Here is a 17525-nt window from a genome sequence, read left to right as displayed (position 1 = left end):
CCCATGGGCACACTTGTAATGTGTGCATGTAATCGGGTTGAGTTGAGTGTTAAACTATAGTTGGTGAGAATATGAGAATGCTATTGAAAGACAAGACACATGCATTTTACACACAAAACATTTGAAATATAACAGTCCTAACTTTGTGTAGTATTGTTAAAATGCAGAGACAGTTATAAATATAAGATTATTATAAGTGCGAGAATTGTAACAAAAACTACACTTCCCAGGAGATCCTGCGCTGTCGCATGTTGGCGCACGCGCACAGCCTTTGTGTCCAGGGCCGGGTATCATGGCGACGTACGTGGACATTCTGAAGAACGAGTTTCCTGGGATCGACTCGGAGCTTTTTGATTATATCACAGGTGAGTGGCCGATCACAAAACTCACGGCTCCCAGGAGCCTAGCCACTGTCTTTTCTAGATCGACTCTCCCATGTCGCCCAGATAGAGCGGCAAAAGTCGACCTCACAATTAGCCGGCAGCTAACAAGCTGACTTGAGTTAGGCTATACTGAGCTGTGTCACCTGGCAGCGCGACATGAGCCGGCTATGTCTAACGCTTTTAGATATTACCACCGGGTATTATTACACTGCACTGTGGTCAGAGACCCAGTAGACCAGGATTATCCCCGGGTTTAACAGAGAGACTATTTCAAACGTGTTCAAGAAAACGTCCAAATGGTTAGAGCGTTCGATACACGTGTGATACGGTATATACTAAATTCAAAAACACGGGTCTGCCCATGAAGCATACTAATGCCTGACAGAAGTTATTCTGTGGATTAAAACAAACAATCTTGATTATAAACAATAGGAAGAAGAGCAGAAATGTATAGGACATTTCTAGGAACTAGATGATGACGTTAGGGCCGCTATGGTGAAGAATAAAACTGAAAAGGTTCTTTGTCCAGATACCTGTTGAATTCTAGGGGGAGGCAATTTGATCAGATATCCCTAACCCAGAACTAAAGCAAGACTAAGAGATAAATTAGCCAATTGGGTAGCAGTTTGTTCGTGTCAACCACAGTAACATAGCTGCACTTTGTCTTTATGAATCTAGAGAAAGAATGTAAGAGGCTGCCAAAAGAGATGTTTTTGTATTGTATTAGGAGGCAAAGAAGTATGATGTGTACAAGGGCACCATTACAGTAGAACAATGTGCAGTCTAGGTGACAGATGGGTTTGTTGTGGTGTCCCTGAGTTTTAAAGGAAACATTTTTGGTGGATCAAAAACAAATCCTGGAAAATAATTTTGTAACAGCATGCTTGTCTTAGTAAGAGAGTAAATAGAGATGCTGTGTGCGTTGCTTTCAGGAGTCCTTGACAGTGGAGGTGCAGACTTTGAGGATGAAGACGAGGTTTTTGATGCTATCGGTGGTGTCCTGCAAGAAGTGTCTGCTGACAGTAAAAACGAGGATGACGTTAAAAACATCTGCCTCCAGATGTATAACACTCTCAAAATGTAAGAACACACAAACATTTGACTGCTTCCAACTGTCCCTCAGATGTCCTCATCCAATGAATAAAAATGCTGTATTTAACTGTGTGAATTTCTGTATTAAACAGAAACAACCATCATGGCTCTCAGAGGCAGGTGTTACTTGATGCTCCAGTTCAGCTGTCTCAGATCACTGCAGACATAGGTAACACACACACAAAATACCATTTACAATAACATTTATATTACACATTTTAGTTTGCAGTCTACATAATTTACATATTTTGGGGGTGACTTAAATTTTTTTTTTGCCATGTAAGACATTGTTGCTCAAGAATGACTTAACAGAAATGGGCCACGATAAAAAGTGTGGTGGTCTGAAGATTGATTTACATAGACTGACCTTGGCATTAGGTTTGGGTTGGTTGTGTTTACCTTGTAAGGAGCTGAACCTGTGTTTTTTCTTAGTTCCTGCATCCAGAGATGTTCAGGGTATCTGGATGATGAAACATACTCAGAACACAGTAAGTCCTCCCTCCGTTTGTTTTTCTTCCATTCTGTTAGACACAACTCTGCTGCAGTGTCATTGGCCTCATTTTTCCTTGTCTCTCTTCAGACTGTAGATGCAAAAAAACTGGAGAAGGCCGAGGCCAAGCTGAAAGCTAAGCATGAACGCAGGAATGAGAAGGACTCTCTGAAGGCCTCCAGCCCTCTGTCAGTACACACTCATGTACACACATGCACATACACACACACCAGTCCTTGTCTCACCCATCATCACCTTTTGTCTTGACAGCGTCTTGGAGGAGGCGTCAGCCAGTCAGGCCAGCAGTAAGAAGGACAACCGTGTTGACCAATCAGGGAAGAACCGTAGCTATGATATCCGCATAGAAAACTTTGATGTTTCATTTGGAGAAAGGTGAGTTGGAGACCAGTGTGAAATAAAAGAAAGGGTAAACCCACTTTATGCTATATTTTCACCATATACACTCTAACTTTTTTTAATTCCAGGTGTCTGCTGCAAGGGGCAGAGCTGTCTCTTGCAACTGGACGAAGATACGGTCTGATTGGTCGGAACGGTCTGGGAAAGACAACTCTGTTAAAAATGTTGGCGAGCCGCAACCTCCGTGTCCCAGCTCACATTTCCATCCTCCATGTGGAGCAGGAAGTGGCAGGAGATGATACGAGAGCGCTGGACAGCGTCCTGCAGAGCGACACTGTGCGGGAAGATCTGCTGCAGGAGGAGAAAAGGCTCAACGCCCGCATCGCCAACGGAACGTAAGATTTGACATCTCATTACGATCAGATCGGAACTCAGACCTCATGTCGTTGGTGGTGGAGAAGGTGTTGACTACATTTTTTTTTTTTTATTAAGTTTTGGCAGTTAAGTTTTTCCGTTTGTTTACATCCAGTAGGTTCTAGCCTTTGTTTCTGGATAAGTTTAAAATAGCCATGCCTCACTTGTAGTCATCACAGTACTCTGTGTTTTATAAGTGCAGAATTGTATTGTAGAAATGTTTCAATACATTTTTGACTGGAAATCTTATTCTAGAAAAAAATGTTCAAATTAAATATATTTGATTAAAACATTAGCTAGAGGAATACAGGTGTAAATCTACCAGAACCACCAGTTGACCACCATGGACCTGCATCATTATTTTGAACTTTGTTGTAGGTCATGATTTTAAAGACAAACAACGTCTCTGGCTCATCTTTTTAATGTTTTTTGAGGTTAGACAGGAAGTCACATCATTGTTTGAATCATCAGTAAATATGATGACTAACTGATTACATTCTTTCTTTGTTGTCCCTCAGTGCCGATGGGATGGAAAGCATACGACTCTCGGAGATCTATGCAAAGTTGGAGGAGATTGAAGCCGACAAAGCACCTGCTCGGTAACTATGGCAACCCTACTGGCTATCATTTTTAAATTCAAATAAATATATTATATATAAATATAAACCGTATAATTTATTCCTGTGGAGATTAATTTCCCTGTGGTTTAGTCACATGTACTGTAGATCCACACTGGAGGTAGAACTGAACAGTTGTAAATCATTACTGTTGTTCTGGTGTTTTGGTGCTCTTTTTTATTTACGTCTCTGTTGTGTTTATTTAGAGCTTCAGTCATTCTAGCAGGTCTAGGATTTTCTCCAAAGATGCAACAGCAGGCAACGAGGTGAGATGTCACCAACCAAGTTTTGACATCAAGAAACAAAGAGCAGTGCATTATAAACCCTGTCTCTCTCTCTTTCTCTCTCTCTCTGTGTCTCAGGGAGTTCTCAGGAGGGTGGAGGATGAGGCTAGCTTTGGCCAGAGCTTTGTTTGCTCGGTGAGTCTGGTTCTTAACATTGAAACCCTACTTCTGATTGGCCTAGAACTGGTGATTGACAGCTGTCTTCCCCTGTCTTCTGTCTTCACTAGGCCAGATCTGCTGCTGCTCGATGGTGAGTCCGTCCCTCTGTAATGCTGTCATTGGTTTAGTTTTACTGCTGAAGGTTCAGAGTTGATTTAAAACATCTCAAACTTTATTATTTCATAGTTTACATCAGACTGTAAAACTGGTTCCCAAAGTGGGCCCTCCATTGGGATCGTGGAGCCTTTGCAGTGAGGGCGCAACCACTATAGTTAATTTCAGTCTAAATATTTCTGTAACAAAAAAAATGTATTTCCTTTTTGAGAAATGTGCGGACTTGTGTCTTTAACAGCGATTGGTGCATTTTTGAAGCTGTTAATGTTTAGAGCCTGCAGCAGCTTAATTGTGGTCTCATATACAAGAGGGCGCGTTGCAGAAAAGTCTGTGAACCTCAGGTCGATACAGTTTTTTGATTTGATTTAGCTGAGGTTAAGAAATTCTTCTAGGATATTCGACCTTCAGTTGTATGATCTCTGTTTTGGTATTGTTTCATTCTTTGTCCTGTATTTTTTTTTTTCTTTTAGAGCCTACCAACATGTTGGATGTCAGAGCCATCTTGTGGCTGGAGAACTACCTGCAGGTCTAAACTTATGCATTATTTTCATTTTATTATTTATTTTCTGTCTTTTTTCTTTTCTTTTTTTTTACACGTTACTTATTGAGAGAATCTTTTTCCTCTCTCCTCAGACATGGCAGTCCACCATTCTGGTTGTTTCCCATGACAGAAACTTCTTAAATGCTGTGGTAACAGACATCATCCACCTGCACTCACAAAGACTGGACAGTTACAGAGGAGACTATGAAAACTTTATAAAAACTAAAGACGACCGGCTGAAGAACCAGCAGAGGGAATACGAGGCTCAGCTGCAGTACAGACAACACATACAGGTACAGTCATACTTGTATGCCAACTAATCAGTACAGTGGTTTTCAAACTAGGGTTAATGTATCCACATAGTTTCTCATTTAGTTTATTAAGTAGTTTTCAGCTGGACTGTTATATTGGTTATACAAACAAACAAAAACTACTCCAGTACTTAAGTATGTATGTATGTATATTGTTTCCTAATTTTTAATCCTCTTTTTTATGTAACTTATTGTCCAGTTTCTTTCATTCAAACACTAAAGCTATGTAAAGCTGGAGTTAATTACTTTGTATTTGTTTATTCTTGTCCAAAAACCTGATTCTGATTTTGATACTGCTAGTACTTTGAGAGACTAATATTTTCAGAGGTGGTGCACGGTGACCTATGATACACCTTTGGTGTGTTTCAGGTTTTTATCGATAGGTTTCGCTACAATGCCAACAGAGCGGCTCAGGTTCAGAGTAAACTGAAGCTGCTGGAGAAACTGTGAGTAAAGCTGTACTGAAGTAAAGATATATATACACACAGTATATATGAATGAGCTCATGTCTTCATGGATGTCTGTCAGTGTTGGTGTGTTCATGAACTGTAATTGACTGTCCCCACAGACCTGAGCTGACGCCTATTGAGAAAGAAACAGAAGCAATTTTAAGGTAAAGTGATTTAAAATTACTATTTGCCATTTATTTGTTTTTCAAACCTGATATGAGAAGTTAACATGTGCTTAACATGGAATGTTACGGATTCAATTTTTTAAAAATCGTATTAATGTCAGGCTTTAATAAAAGATGATGCTCAGAATGTTGTTTCCAGTTTCAGACAGCACCACCATCAGGTCACAGCCTGCGTAGCATACAGTACATCCACCTGATCTACATGTTGATCCATTCTCAACCTAAACTGTCACATGTTCTGCAGGTTCCCAGATAACTTTGAGAAGTTGTCCCCACCCATCCTGCAGTTAGATGAAGTTGAGTTTTACTACAGCCCTGACCAGCCCATTTTCTCTGGGCTCAACCTATCAGCTGACCTAGAGTCTCGGATCTGCATTGTACGTGTGGTCGCTAGGCCTAAAATCTGACCATTAACAGTGATGTCAGACTTGGGCTGATCTCACCTGCTCTCCATCCTTGTGTATTGTGTCAGGTTGGAGAAAATGGCGCTGGTAAATCTACTGTCCTGAAACTGCTGATGGGCGAGTTGACGCCAGTCCAGGGAGTCAGACAAGCTCACAGGTGAGATGGCTGACAGCCAATCAGAGCAGAGGAGGATTCTGAGTGGTTTAAATAAAGTGGATTGTTTATCCTACAACTGAGGTTGTGATTTTCAGACATATGCATTGTTTACATTTTCTCTGTTTCTGATCGTCTTGTTCTCAGGAACCTCAAGATCGGTTACTTCAGTCAGCATCATGTGGACCAGCTGGACTTGAACGTCTGCTCTGTGGAGCTGCTGCTCAACAGGTTTCCAGGTAAATTGTAACAGCATTTGACCATAGTCATAACTAAAGGTCTCTCCCTGGAGATGAGCTGTAAAAGAATGTGTGTGTGTGTTGTAGGTCGGACAGAGGAAGAGTATCGCCACCAGCTGGGAAGTTATGGAATCACAGGCGAGCTGGCGACCAGGCCAGTGGCCAGTCTGTCAGGAGGACAAAAAAGTCGTGTTGCTTTTGCTCAGATGACGATGCCATGGTAACAGAGTACTCAGTAATCAGCTGTCTCTATGGTAATTATGATGTAATAGTGATGTCACCCTGTCTTTCCTGCAGTCCAAATTTTTACATCCTGGATGAGCCGACCAATCACTTGGACATGGAGACGATCGAGGCGCTTGCCAAAGCTCTCAACAAGTTTAAAGTAAGTGACTGTGTGAATGTGGTCATGTTCTTCCTGGGCGTTTCCTCAGATCTGTCTCGTCACGTGTTTCAGGGTGGAGTCGTCCTTGTGTCGCATGACGAGCGTCTAATCAGGATGGTGTGCAAAGAGCTGTGGGTGTGTGAGAATGGGAAAGTTGGTCGTATCGATGGAGGCTTCGATGAGTATCGAGACATCCTACATGAGCAGTTCAGAAAGGAGGGCTACCTGTGATGCTCTGCCTAACGCTGACTGACCTCTAGCCATTTAAACCCCTCCCACATCAGACAAATGTCCCTGCAGCCAATCATTGCCACAACTGACCAGGAGATGCTTCATCTCTGAACTGTGTCACTTCCTGCTTCAGGCAATTGTTGCTGCAAGCTGATTGGAGGGTTCAAAGTAAACTCAGCAGGAGGAGAAGAGGCGGAGGAGCAGGAGGAAGGAGTGAATTGAAGTGGCAGCAGTTTTAAGATTTTATCCTTTTTAACGGACCTGACATAGTTATATTTACGTTATATGTAAATATACGTAGATACACTTACGTATATTTATATTAACTAAACCCAATAAAAATCTGAGCATGTGACACTTCTGTTTTTGTTTTTTTTCCCCTCATATCGTGTTCTTCATCATGGACTTTAAAACACATCACAACTCTTCTACTATTTAAGTACCTCAGCACACTGAAAACACAACTCAGGGCAATCGCTGGGCAGGAGGACCAACTGACTTCTTCTGTCTTTGTCATATGACATGTAACACGTCATTTACACTTTAACCTTGGTGAAAATTCATATCAAATACATGCCTTCTCATACTAGAGTGATTGTTTGTGATGATAAATGCTGCTGACTCAGAAATTCAGACAAGTATGAAAGATGAGATGATTTAATGACAAAGAAGTGAAGATCAATCTTCACTGTAACATCTTGATGTTCTCTGAAGTTCTTTACAATGTTTTCAAAGCTTAATTAACTTTGATATTTCCCTAATCACACTTTTTTCTTCAGTTTAAACCTCACAATTATTAGGTTACTTATTACATGTTTATGTAGGTTCTCAGTCATCTAGGTCATCTCATCCAAGGCACTTACGTAGAAGACACCTGACCTGTCTGTGAAGTCACAGCTTCTCTACTGCTCAGGTGTCCAGGCAGCTGCCTTCTCTCTGAGTTTTGGCAGAACAGCGCTTCTGTAAAACATTTCGAGTTTGGACACTGTCTCCTCCCACAAGTCAGGGTCAAAGGTCACAGGGACGATAGCAGTTTCCTTAGTGGTGTAAACCACCAGGTCTGCAGAGTGCAGGCCTGTCACGGCCAACTGACACTGGATCTGTGTGAAGTACTGGTGAGATGTCTTCAGACGGTAGACCGGAATCTGGGACACAAGGAGAGGATGTTAGGGAGAAAAGTAAAGGTGAACACATGAGCAGACATGCAAGAGACAAGGACAACGATGTAGAATTGAACAAAGGTTCTGAGGAGTGATCTTCAGAAACAAGATTATAGAAACAAGAAGTTATTTTATTAATGAAAAAAGAAATTTGAAATGGATGCAAAAGTAAGACAACGTGAGAAAAAGGTAAGACTGTAGAGCTAATGGGACTTAAGGGTAAAAGTACTCCAGGGAATGACATTTGAGGAGAAAATATTTGGGAAGACAAACATCAAAGACAAAGGAAAGATGTTGTAAATAAAACACAAAGACAAAGGTTATAGTAGGAACAAGACAACGTCACAGATGATTTTATTTTTACCTCTCTTGGATTCTGATCGTCTCCTTCCACAATTTCTAGACAGAAGGCCCGGTCACTCCTGCAGGCTTCTTCCACTGAGCTGTGTCTGTGTTTATAGGGACATTTCACTTCCAGGCCCAGCAGCCACTCACCAGTCCGACTGTCCACCAGAATGCCATCAGGACTGGCCGCTAACCAGGGTCGCTGAGCATCAATGAACAAACCACAGTCCCGAACCATGACGGGACGACCCAGTGCCAGGGTTTTCAGTTTCTAAAATACATTATTATTAAAACAGTGTTTTAAGCTTTTTCTGAGTCAAACATATCAAGTGACATGTGGATCAGTTTACCTGGTATTTGTGGATAACTTTAGACTCCATGTTAATCCCCCAACTCATGGCACGGGTCTGGACATGTCGTCTATCACCTGAAGAACCAGATAAACATAGTAAAACAAAAATTAAAAAAAAAAATTTAATACTGAGGGTATGACCACACCTGTGTATGTGGGAAAGACATACCTGTGATTGCAGCCAAGTAGCTGGATGGTGGAGTTGTACTCTTTCCATTTACCAAGCGGCAGTGAGCAATCTGATGAGCTAATGAGGCAGTAATCCGGTTCTTCCTCCAGGAGAACCAGTCCTGGTTTTCCCTCTGTCCGCGGGTTAGAACCTCCACCTGCTCTATAACATGTCTGTCCAACACTATATCTACACCTAGGGGAACCTGTTCTGGACTAGGTGGACCTTTGTTAGAATTCAGCTCTGAATCTGAAGTTTCCTTTCTGACTGATTTCTGAGGTGGTTTTGGAGAGGTCTTAGTTTGTACTCTTGACACTGGACCCTTGTCCACCTGTCGGCTTGTGTCTCCACATTGGCTCCCAGGCTGTAGTGGGGGGACTTCTCTGGCTTTGCTTCTTCTTTTTGGACCAGTTTCCAGAGTGTTAGAGGTTTGGGGCAGCACTGCATCTCCAGGCTTGTTGCACTTGATGGAAGGATGGTATCGAGCCTTAGGTAAGATAGGTTTCTGGGATGTGGCAGTTGCTGTTTCTCCAGCTCGTGGTGAAGACTTGTTTTTGTTCATGTTTGCATGGACTGGACCAAATTCCAATGAAAAGAATCAGACCATGATAAACTGGACTGGAAAATAACAAAACAAACTTAATCCATGGCTCGATAAACATAAACTTCATCTAGATGCATGTTTTGTAATTTACTGCGGTTATTGAATGCAACAATGAGATTGTTTATAATCATGACTTACAAAGTCATAGATTTTATTAAAACACTAAAAACAACCCATGCACATTTGATGGATAATATACTCATTCACTTTAATTTCCTAAAAACTAATAACCATATCCGGTTCGCGCTCCTCGCTTTACTCTTGCAACCGGATAACGTTGTTTCTCGATGTTATTTTGAAATTTACCCGGATGTTACGTCAGAGTAAACGTCTGTAAAAACAACAGGAGAAACATTTGTCATCAAAACACATTCAGCAGATCCTTATAAACCTTTATGTAAGGCTTCGTTAATTGGACTTTTGTAATTCAGCGTCGGTAGGATTTATATGTGACGTAATTAAAAAGCCGAAATTCGAAGCACGTGATCAGAGCACGGGAAACTTGTTATAACAACAAAAATACAGGCGATGCGGTACATAACGTGGTGTGTTTAATAAATATTTGTGTTGTTGAGTCTGTCTCACCAGATCCTGAACGCACCCCACTGTCCCTGTGAACAAATGAAACTACTGAAAGAGCCAGTGACTCAGTAACTCGTGACCCGTGACGTTTTTTTTTCTGTCAGCTGACTTCTGAACCCAAGGGATGCTATTATTAATAATTTGTCAATTTAACTGACAGTCCGACGCAACAACTTTAGCGCTCCTTTATTTTTATGTTTATGAGAAACAGCACTCTAATACTGGCATGTATGGTTCCTCAATTAGTTTACTGCAGCGGTTTTCAATAGGTGTGGCGCTCCTCCCACGGTATTTGTCTCAGATTTGTTGGTCTTAGTGGATGGTCTGAGTCTGCAACAAGATCATGAATAGGTTCTGGAGTCACGGTCTTTCATTCAGGTCTGATGCTGGCTTCTGATATATATTCTGACTGTAGGTGGGTGCTGTTTGGTAGGAACCCGTTGCGGATGGTGATGTCCTCTAAAATATATACAATGCTAGATGATGGGAGAGCACCAAAATATCTGTGCAATGTTGACTCTTCAAACATCAGTGCTGTGGTGTACTACTGTCCGGTTACGACAAGTCATCAGGAAACAGATTTCATGAAGCTTGTATACAGTTGAGTGAGGTGCAGATCTGTGGTATGACAAAGTGTGTGTTTGTGTAATGCATTTCACGTTGAGGCTTGTTGTAATTTTGCAGAATTAAAGAGTTTTAGGGTTACCTGGTGTTTTGTCACCACCGTACTCGTCTCATGAACATACATATAAACAGACAGATTATCACATACACTTTTCAGCAGTGCCCAGTGAGAGAGGGAATTTTGCTTGCTAAGCAAACACCACAGAGAACAAGCCTGGTCTTCTGAACACTAGGCCACAGGCTGGCCCATGGGCTGTGGAACACCTGGGACAAGGAACATGCTGTTGCCACATCAGGAAAACCAGATACGTTTAATCAGATCAAAAATACTCAAGACAAACAACAACAAAAACTTCTGATAAAACATTGTGAGACAGTGTGTGATCATCACTTTTGCCTGTGTGTAAAAAAAAAGCATCAAGGAAAATCTGTTGACAATTAGGAAATGTTATACATTACACAGTTTACACGTGAACAATGAGTCACAGTTCACTTCAGTTGGTCTGAGGACATGGTGGTCAAATCTGAGTATCGTTGAGGCCAGAAAATGGCAAAAGTCACAGTTTTAGATCTGATTTCAGTCCAGGTCTGGTTCCACTTCTGATCAAAAGGATGGATTTGGTCCTGCAATCAATACTGGAAGCTTCTCTTGGTCTGGATGTCGTCGAGGATTTGCTGCAGCTCTTCATCTTCAAACCGTCCCTCCAGACTAAAACACATGGTCAAAAAAAGTCACAATTAAATCAATGACTGATTTTAAAATAAAAAAAGTAAGATTCTGCAGCCAGAGGTGATGAACAAAAAATGTTCTGAGCTGCACATAACTGAAGTCAAGATCATTGCCTCTGAAAGGCAACTCTCTTCACTATGTGAAATGCTTAACTTTGAAGTACATTGAATATTTATACATGTAAATATTGACTATATGAATATTCAGTTGCCAAGAAGACTCCAGTTAACAAAGGATTAGAAATATAGTGGACTCACCTGGGGATCAGGGCTTTGGCCTCTTCAGCAGCTTCAGGGCAGAGGTTTGCTAAACTAGCCAACTCAAACTTATGAAGCTTCTTCTGGAGCAGGAGACTGAGGGAAAATGGAAGATAAAGTTGGTTGGAATCTGTGCAAATTAAACATACACACACCTTACAAGAATTCTAATCAACTGCAATCCATCTCTGGTCGATCTTCAATTGTTCATATTATCATTATTCAATAATAACTAAAGTCATCTTATTTTTTTAGGATAGACAACAAAGCTTTGTTTCATAAATGTACACCATATTTAGTCATCAGTTTAAATATGGCGTGTGACTAGTTTGATCAGAATAACTTTAATTCAGGTCTGGACGGTCAAGTAAGGAAGGAAAGTGAACCACTTGTCATTGTGACACAGCACACCACTGCACACAGCGAAATGTGTCCTCTGCTTTTAACCCATCACCAAAGTGAACAGTGGGTCAGCGATGCAATGCTCAGAGCATCTCAGTGGTTACCTTCCCGACCCAAGTCCGCTTCCTTAACCACTAAGCCACCATTGAGCCAAGGAGACACACGTGAGGGGAGCAACAGCACCTGCGCACGGCTGTGATGGTTTCTCTGTTTTTGAAGCGACTGAAGCGAGCCGTGTAGTTCAGGGTCTTCATGAAAACCTCTGACAGTTCCTGTTCGTCCTCCGCACTCTCATTCTGCTGCTTCCTGTGTTCTAACAACATGTGCACCTCGGAGTTCAGCAGCGTCTCTGCACTTTCAAACTCTGTGAAAAACATGGAGGAAAAGAACGCAAGTTAAGCTGAAGCTGAATGAAAGTGATCTTCCTCTGAAGTAAACCGTTGATTGCTGTGGTTTCTGGGAAATGCTGACATTTTGAATAATTCTGTTAACATTTAATGACAAGATTAGTATCTTCTAACATCTATACAATTTGGAGGGAACTGGTAAAAGCAGGTAGGACCAACACCGGAATGAACCCAGGAGAAAAATCCTGATAATCTTCTCCCACTCTACAGATTGTTCTGTGTGGTTAGTGTTTGGATCCAAGGATGAGTATAGGACTTGGTCTTAGATAAGTTTACCATACTGCTGGTCCAGACCTGGTTCATTCTCATTCATTACTGACCTTTAGGAAATAGCAGCTGTGAAGCATCTTCTTCAACATCACCGACTTGAGGAGCAGCCGCACCGCCTCCCGTCGCCATGACACAACAAACGACTAACTACCAACGTTTAACGGGACACTGTTAAAACCACTCGACGGAGGACAGCGGTGTCAGTCTTTAGTTCAGACACGATTCAGGTAAATTGCTGACCCGACTAAGACGACTGTTTGTGGGATTGACGGTAGGAAACAACCAGAGATTTAGCTCGGCGCCTTTCAACACAAACTACTCTTTCCGAGTCGACAATAACCACTTCCGGGCTTCTCTTCTTCTCCAGTATAGATTGCGCCAGGAGGGGGTCGGTTGGTAGTAACAAAAACAAAACAGAATCATATAGCGCCAACTAAAGGAATGGAGTTTAGCTACAACAACATTCCCCAAAGGCGAATTACTTTCTATTCATGATTGCAGCTTGTCAGCCATCCATAAAAATGCTGACGAATAATTCTGACTTTTGCGTGTAAACTTGAAAGCACCGAAAATGATCCAATTGTAATATACAGTATTTTTAGATTAAAATGAAATGAGTTGCTGATTAAGTCTTTCTTTGCTTTTCCTTACACCAGAGGGCAGTAGAGTACAGGATTTATCCTGAAGTGCTTGGTTAGTAAAAGGCCTTAAATCACAGATAAACAAGTCGTTCTTGAACGAATAATCTTTTGACCTCTTATTTTTTAATGAAGTCATGTGTTTAACAACCTGGGCCCAGTCATATTTATTTTAGTTTATGTAAAATGATAGGAAGTAATGCTTTACAAACAACACCACAATTCATGTGATGAAATAAGATAGAAAACTAAAGGCTGAGGTTATTTCTGGTCACATTTGGTTTCATTGTTTTGCTTAAAACAATAAGAATAAAAGTTTTCATCCACAGAACAGTTTTCTCAAGGTGTTGTATGAAGTAATGAAGAAGGGGTTCAAAATCATGTTCCCCTACTCCCCAAACAATGAACAGATGCACAGATTTAGTTTTATTCACACAGCTGACCCAGTATTAACTTTAGGCAAACATATTTTATGTTTAAACTTTTTATTTGTCATAGTTTAAACAACTGTAACAAACAATGTAATTAGCCCCACTGGAGTTTCTTCCTCTTGTCTTTCCTAGCATTTATCACCCTAAGGACACAGCCTGTGTGGACAGTTGGACACTCAGGAGGCAACGAGTGGCTTCACTGACAGATCATTTAGTTGTTGTCATGGTTAGAGCTGTAAACAAATGTGTCATCAGGAATTAAGATAATGATTGTCACACTGACCTGCACTCTGCCCTTTGTCATGTACATTAGTTTTTTTTATTTTTATTAATGAACTTTGAAAACTTTAAGCACAGAGTACAGTGGGTGCATTTTATCAGCAAAGACGTTTAAAGTGAGGTTTAAGTGCGTTGACGTGGTCTAATGAGAAGGTCAGGCGTAATGGAACGTTCATGAAAACTGATGTGACAACAACAGAAACCTATTAAAGGCCTCACATATACAGTAAAAACCTGTGTCCTTCAAGTTCATGAAATCACATTAGGATGGTGTGTCCATGATGTCATCTAAACCTTATACAGGAACTCCAATGGGTTTGTCTTTGTTTCCTTTTATACCTTAAAAAATCCATATATTTCCCACAGGCTTTGGTAAATGAATGGACAGTAAAACAAACTTTTCCTGAATTTGTTTGACAGTGAGATTACACAGTAAACCAGTTCTAATCCAACACTGTAATCTGTAAATTATCAGCATTTAAATGTGACCGAGAGCAAAACAGTAAGTTCTTCATTTGCTTCATACTTTGTCGAATTGCCTTCATTTTAATGCCATAAATTATGGGGTGGAGTAGAGGAGGGATGACAAAGAAGTTTATACTAACTACAATATTGACCACTATGGGCAGGTCAGAGCTCAGGCGGTTGTAAATGACACCAAAGAAGGATGCCACAGAGAAGTTAACGAAGGTGACCAAGTGAGGCGTACAAGTCTGCAGTGCTCTCGACTGAGAGTGCCGGGATTTCTTTAGAACAACCGAGAAAATGTGGACATATGACAGAATGACTAGACCACATGGCAACATGATGAAACCGACAGCGCAGCACAGACCGTAGACGCTGATCACTGTCGTCCTTCTGCAGGACAGGTTAGACACCACCAAACTGTCACAGATGAGTTTGTTGACCTTGTTTCCACAAAGCTGTAGTCTGGTAATCAGGTTGACCTGCACACCTGAGGAGCAGCTGAGAACCACGTAAACCACCAGGAGCATCAGTCCGACCCTTCCTGGAGTCATGATGCTGTGGTACAGCAGTGGTTTACAGATGGAGACGTAGCGGTCATAAGCCATTAGTGCCAGGTTACAGAATATACTGCCACTGTAAATGTTGGTGAAGAACGCCTGGGTCAAACAGCCCTGCAGGAACACAGGCTGACCGTGGTGCAGCAGGTGGTGGATGATATTAGGACACATTAATGAACTGCCTACCACACCACTGAGACACAAGTTCACTAACAGCATATACATAGGTCTGCTGTAGAGACGGGCCTCTGTGCAAATGACCAGGACCAGGAAGAGGTTGATGCACAAACTGACAATGTAAAGAAAGAAGATGCACAGGAGCAGTGTCGTGTTGAAGATACCCAGGGAGCCATAGATGGTGAAGTTGATCTGCTCCCAGTTCACAGAATCATTCATTGTTGCATGTCAAAACATCACAGGGCAAAAAAACAAGAATCAAACAAAGAGACAGAGTCAGACACTGAGGATGAAGAGTTCGTCTCTGTCAGACCAACCGTCCACCATCCCCCTTCTTGTCCTCTGCTGGAACTCTTCACACTCCCCCTTTCATTATGTCTATCTGTTACGTCACTACCAAGACTGCCGCATGTGTCTCACTAAAACAACTGACTGTCCAATCATATTCTACACATTCAGCTCAACATTTGCTCTCGTTTCATTGTCTTTTTTTTATTGTTTTATTGTAAAAAATTAAAAACTGGGACAAAGTTTTGTCAAAAATTGATGGCAATTGTGCATTTTTCCCCTTTTCTCCACATATGTAATGTAGAATTGTTTCATGTAAGCAAACTTTAGTTTTGCGTAAACATTGAATCTGGAACAACCAAAGCTTAACATTATAAACACATGAGAAATTAAATAATAAAAAAAAAACACGCATCAGTGGTATTAGTTTCTTATCATGTTTCTGTAGCCTTTCAAGTTTCTTTTTAATTTGAATCTTTTTTTCACAGGCCAACAAAAGAACAACCAAAATGTATATGCTACATACATACATAGCTCATACACCGCTAATACTACAAATTCCAGTACACACGGGCTATACACTGGTGGGCCAACCCTAGTACACATTTGATTTAATCTCATGGGCCAAATATAATTACACTGTTGGCTAGATTTGGCCCCCGGGCCTGAGTTTGACACATGTGTTATAGATAGATAGATAGATAGATGGATTATGTTATGTTGTTCTATCTTTTCCTGTCTTATCTTTTCCTGTCTTATCTAAATAAAACAAAAATATTTAGTTTGAAAGTGTTAAAATAATCTATTTATGTGAAAGAGAATCAACAAATGCATGTGTTTCTAGAGCAGGTTAAATTGACAATTTTAAAAGACCACAGGAAAATAATTTGTGATCCAAGGAGAAACTTGGAGACCAAAGAAGCGGGGCTGAAGTGCAGGGAGTTGTGAGTGAGTGAGCCTTTAGGTCAGATGAGACCTCCGTAGTCCTCTGATGCTCGGAAAATGGTGGGCTGAGTTTGTGAGTTCATTGTGTTTAGCCTTATGATTAGATAGATCTTTCTCAGTCAGAAATGTGATATCTAAACCATATATTTAAAAAAAACCTGACAGACAGACATTTTCTGACCCAAATTGTTTTTTCTCAGGAACATAATATTTCTGATGTTGCCGCAGTAGACACACAACAGCGCAAATATTATTGAAGGTAGATGAAAATGACAAAGCTATAAAAGATTATATGGTTGACAGAAGTTGAATAGTGATTACAGTGTAACAGAACATGAACTTAAAGTTGGCAAATTTTCAATAAAACCTCGATGTCAGTGATGTGTATCATGGTTGTGACACACTGAACATCTTCTTCTTCTTTTTTCTTAATATTATATGTACTTATACGTACGTTCTTTAACTTTTCTATATCTATATATATTAAAATATATATAAATATAGGATAACTTAGTGCAGGAAATAAAATTTCAAAATTAACACAATCGTTTAAAAAAAACACAGTAAATGCATATTATATGTGTTTGTATGCAATTCTTTAACTTGTCTATTAATTGTCTATTATAGTATATATTTTTAGTTTTAGTATAAGTCTGAAGTGCTTTCAAAATAAAATCATTTTTAGTGTTGTTATTATGTTAGGGATTTAATTATGTCATATTTTTATTGCCACCATTTTATTGTCACCACGGCAGCTACAGCCCTCTCCGTATAATCAGAGTCTTACACAGCATGCGTATTTTTGCCAGGTTAAGGCCGTACATCAGTGGGTTAAAGAGCGGCTGACACATGAGCCAGTACAGGGACAGAAACACTCTGAGTGCGAAGGGGATGCTGCTCATGTCAAACCTGCTCTGTGTGATCTCAAAGAAGACTCCGAAAGAGAAGTTGATGAGTGAGGCCATGTGAGGTACGCAGGTGTTTCTGGCCTTCTGTCTCATCTGCTTACAGCCAGATAAACAGACTTTCAG

General features: G+C 40.7%; 5 protein-coding genes across 5 annotated transcripts in view; 1 reads left to right on the top strand and 4 right to left on the bottom strand.

Annotated features, from left to right (window-relative positions):
• The first annotated feature begins 207 nt into the window (after positions 1-207).
• abcf3 (ATP-binding cassette, sub-family F (GCN20), member 3) lies at positions 208-7164 on the top strand. The gene is made up of 21 exons (XM_008315485.3): positions 208-365; positions 1316-1463; positions 1568-1644; positions 1908-1963; positions 2056-2153; positions 2236-2358; positions 2451-2717; positions 3255-3335; positions 3560-3619; positions 3716-3772; positions 3865-3887; positions 4381-4436; positions 4544-4744; positions 5132-5208; positions 5331-5375; positions 5641-5773; positions 5869-5957; positions 6102-6193; positions 6281-6413; positions 6491-6578; positions 6651-7164. Exons 1-21 carry the CDS (start codon positions 293-295, stop codon positions 6807-6809), a joined length of 2136 nt encoding a protein of 711 aa, XP_008313707.1. The 5' UTR covers positions 208-292; the 3' UTR covers positions 6810-7164.
• A 286-nt stretch (positions 7165-7450) lies between these two features.
• LOC103382633 (uncharacterized) lies at positions 7451-10149 on the bottom strand. The gene is made up of 5 exons (XM_025057333.1): positions 10025-10149; positions 8836-9453; positions 8665-8741; positions 8334-8585; positions 7451-7954 (listed from the first exon to the last, which is right to left on the bottom strand). The coding sequence occupies exons 2-5, from the start codon at positions 9395-9397 to the stop codon at positions 7712-7714; spliced, it is 1134 nt and encodes a 377-aa protein (XP_024913101.1). The 5' UTR covers positions 9398-9453; positions 10025-10149; the 3' UTR covers positions 7451-7711.
• A 788-nt stretch (positions 10150-10937) lies between these two features.
• On the bottom strand, positions 10938-13072 carry polr2d (RNA polymerase II subunit D). Its single transcript, XM_008315483.2, has 4 exons — positions 12762-13072; positions 12218-12398; positions 11633-11728; positions 10938-11354 (listed from the first exon to the last, which is right to left on the bottom strand). Exons 1-4 carry the CDS (start codon positions 12838-12840, stop codon positions 11276-11278), a joined length of 435 nt encoding a protein of 144 aa, XP_008313705.1. The 5' UTR covers positions 12841-13072; the 3' UTR covers positions 10938-11275.
• Positions 13073-14167: 1095 nt separating this feature from the next.
• On the bottom strand, positions 14168-15732 carry LOC103382631 (olfactory receptor 10J5-like). Its single transcript, XM_008315482.3, has one exon. The coding sequence runs from the start codon at positions 15478-15480 to the stop codon at positions 14503-14505; it is 978 nt and encodes a 325-aa protein (XP_008313704.1). The 5' UTR covers positions 15481-15732; the 3' UTR covers positions 14168-14502.
• Positions 15733-17249: 1517 nt separating this feature from the next.
• The window catches only part of LOC103382655 (olfactory receptor 142-like), a 960-nt gene continuing 684 nt past the window's right edge, over positions 17250-17525 (bottom strand). Inside the window, exon 1 of the mRNA XM_008315512.2 lies at positions 17250-17525. This exon is cut by the window's right edge and continues 684 nt beyond it. Coding sequence (XP_008313734.2) covers positions 17250-17525 — 276 coding nt within the window.

The sequence above is a fragment of the Cynoglossus semilaevis genome, chromosome 8 (genome assembly GCF_000523025.1).
Source record: "Cynoglossus semilaevis isolate Cse_v1.0 chromosome 8, Cse_v1.0, whole genome shotgun sequence".
Lineage (NCBI taxonomy): Eukaryota > Metazoa > Chordata > Actinopteri > Pleuronectiformes > Cynoglossidae > Cynoglossus > Cynoglossus semilaevis.
Note: the sequence above shows the minus strand (reverse complement) of the source record. Positions and strands in the feature narration are given on the sequence as shown.

Bases quoted from the DNA above. Each gene is read 5' to 3' on its own strand.
- LOC103382631 (XM_008315482.3), bottom strand. From the start codon at position 15,480: ATGAATGATTCTGTGAACTGGGAGCAGATCAACTTCACCATCTATGGC.
- LOC103382633 (XM_025057333.1), bottom strand. From the start codon at position 9,397: ATGAACAAAAACAAGTCTTCACCACGAGCTGGAGAAACAGCAACTGCC. The intron at 8,586-8,664 runs GTAAACTGATCC...AATGTATTTTAG, and splicing joins AAGTTATCCACAAATACCAG to AAACTGAAAACCCTGGCACT. The intron at 7,955-8,333 runs GTAAAAATAAAA...CTTGTGTCCCAG, and splicing joins ACGATCAGAATCCAAGAGAG to ATTCCGGTCTACCGTCTGAA.
- abcf3 (XM_008315485.3), top strand. From the start codon at position 293: ATGGCGACGTACGTGGACATTCTGAAGAACGAGTTTCCTGGGATCGAC. The intron at 1,645-1,907 runs GTAACACACACA...GTTTTTTCTTAG, and splicing joins TCAGATCACTGCAGACATAG to TTCCTGCATCCAGAGATGTT. The intron at 2,359-2,450 runs GTGAGTTGGAGA...TTTTAATTCCAG, and splicing joins GATGTTTCATTTGGAGAAAG to GTGTCTGCTGCAAGGGGCAG.
- polr2d (XM_008315483.2), bottom strand. From the start codon at position 12,840: ATGGCGACGGGAGGCGGTGCGGCTGCTCCTCAAGTCGGTGATGTTGAA. The intron at 11,729-12,217 runs GTGCTGTTGCTC...ATTTTCCCTCAG, and splicing joins ACCATCACAGCCGTGCGCAG to TCTCCTGCTCCAGAAGAAGC. The intron at 11,355-11,632 runs GTGAGTCCACTA...CATGTGTTTTAG, and splicing joins GCCAAAGCCCTGATCCCCAG to TCTGGAGGGACGGTTTGAAG.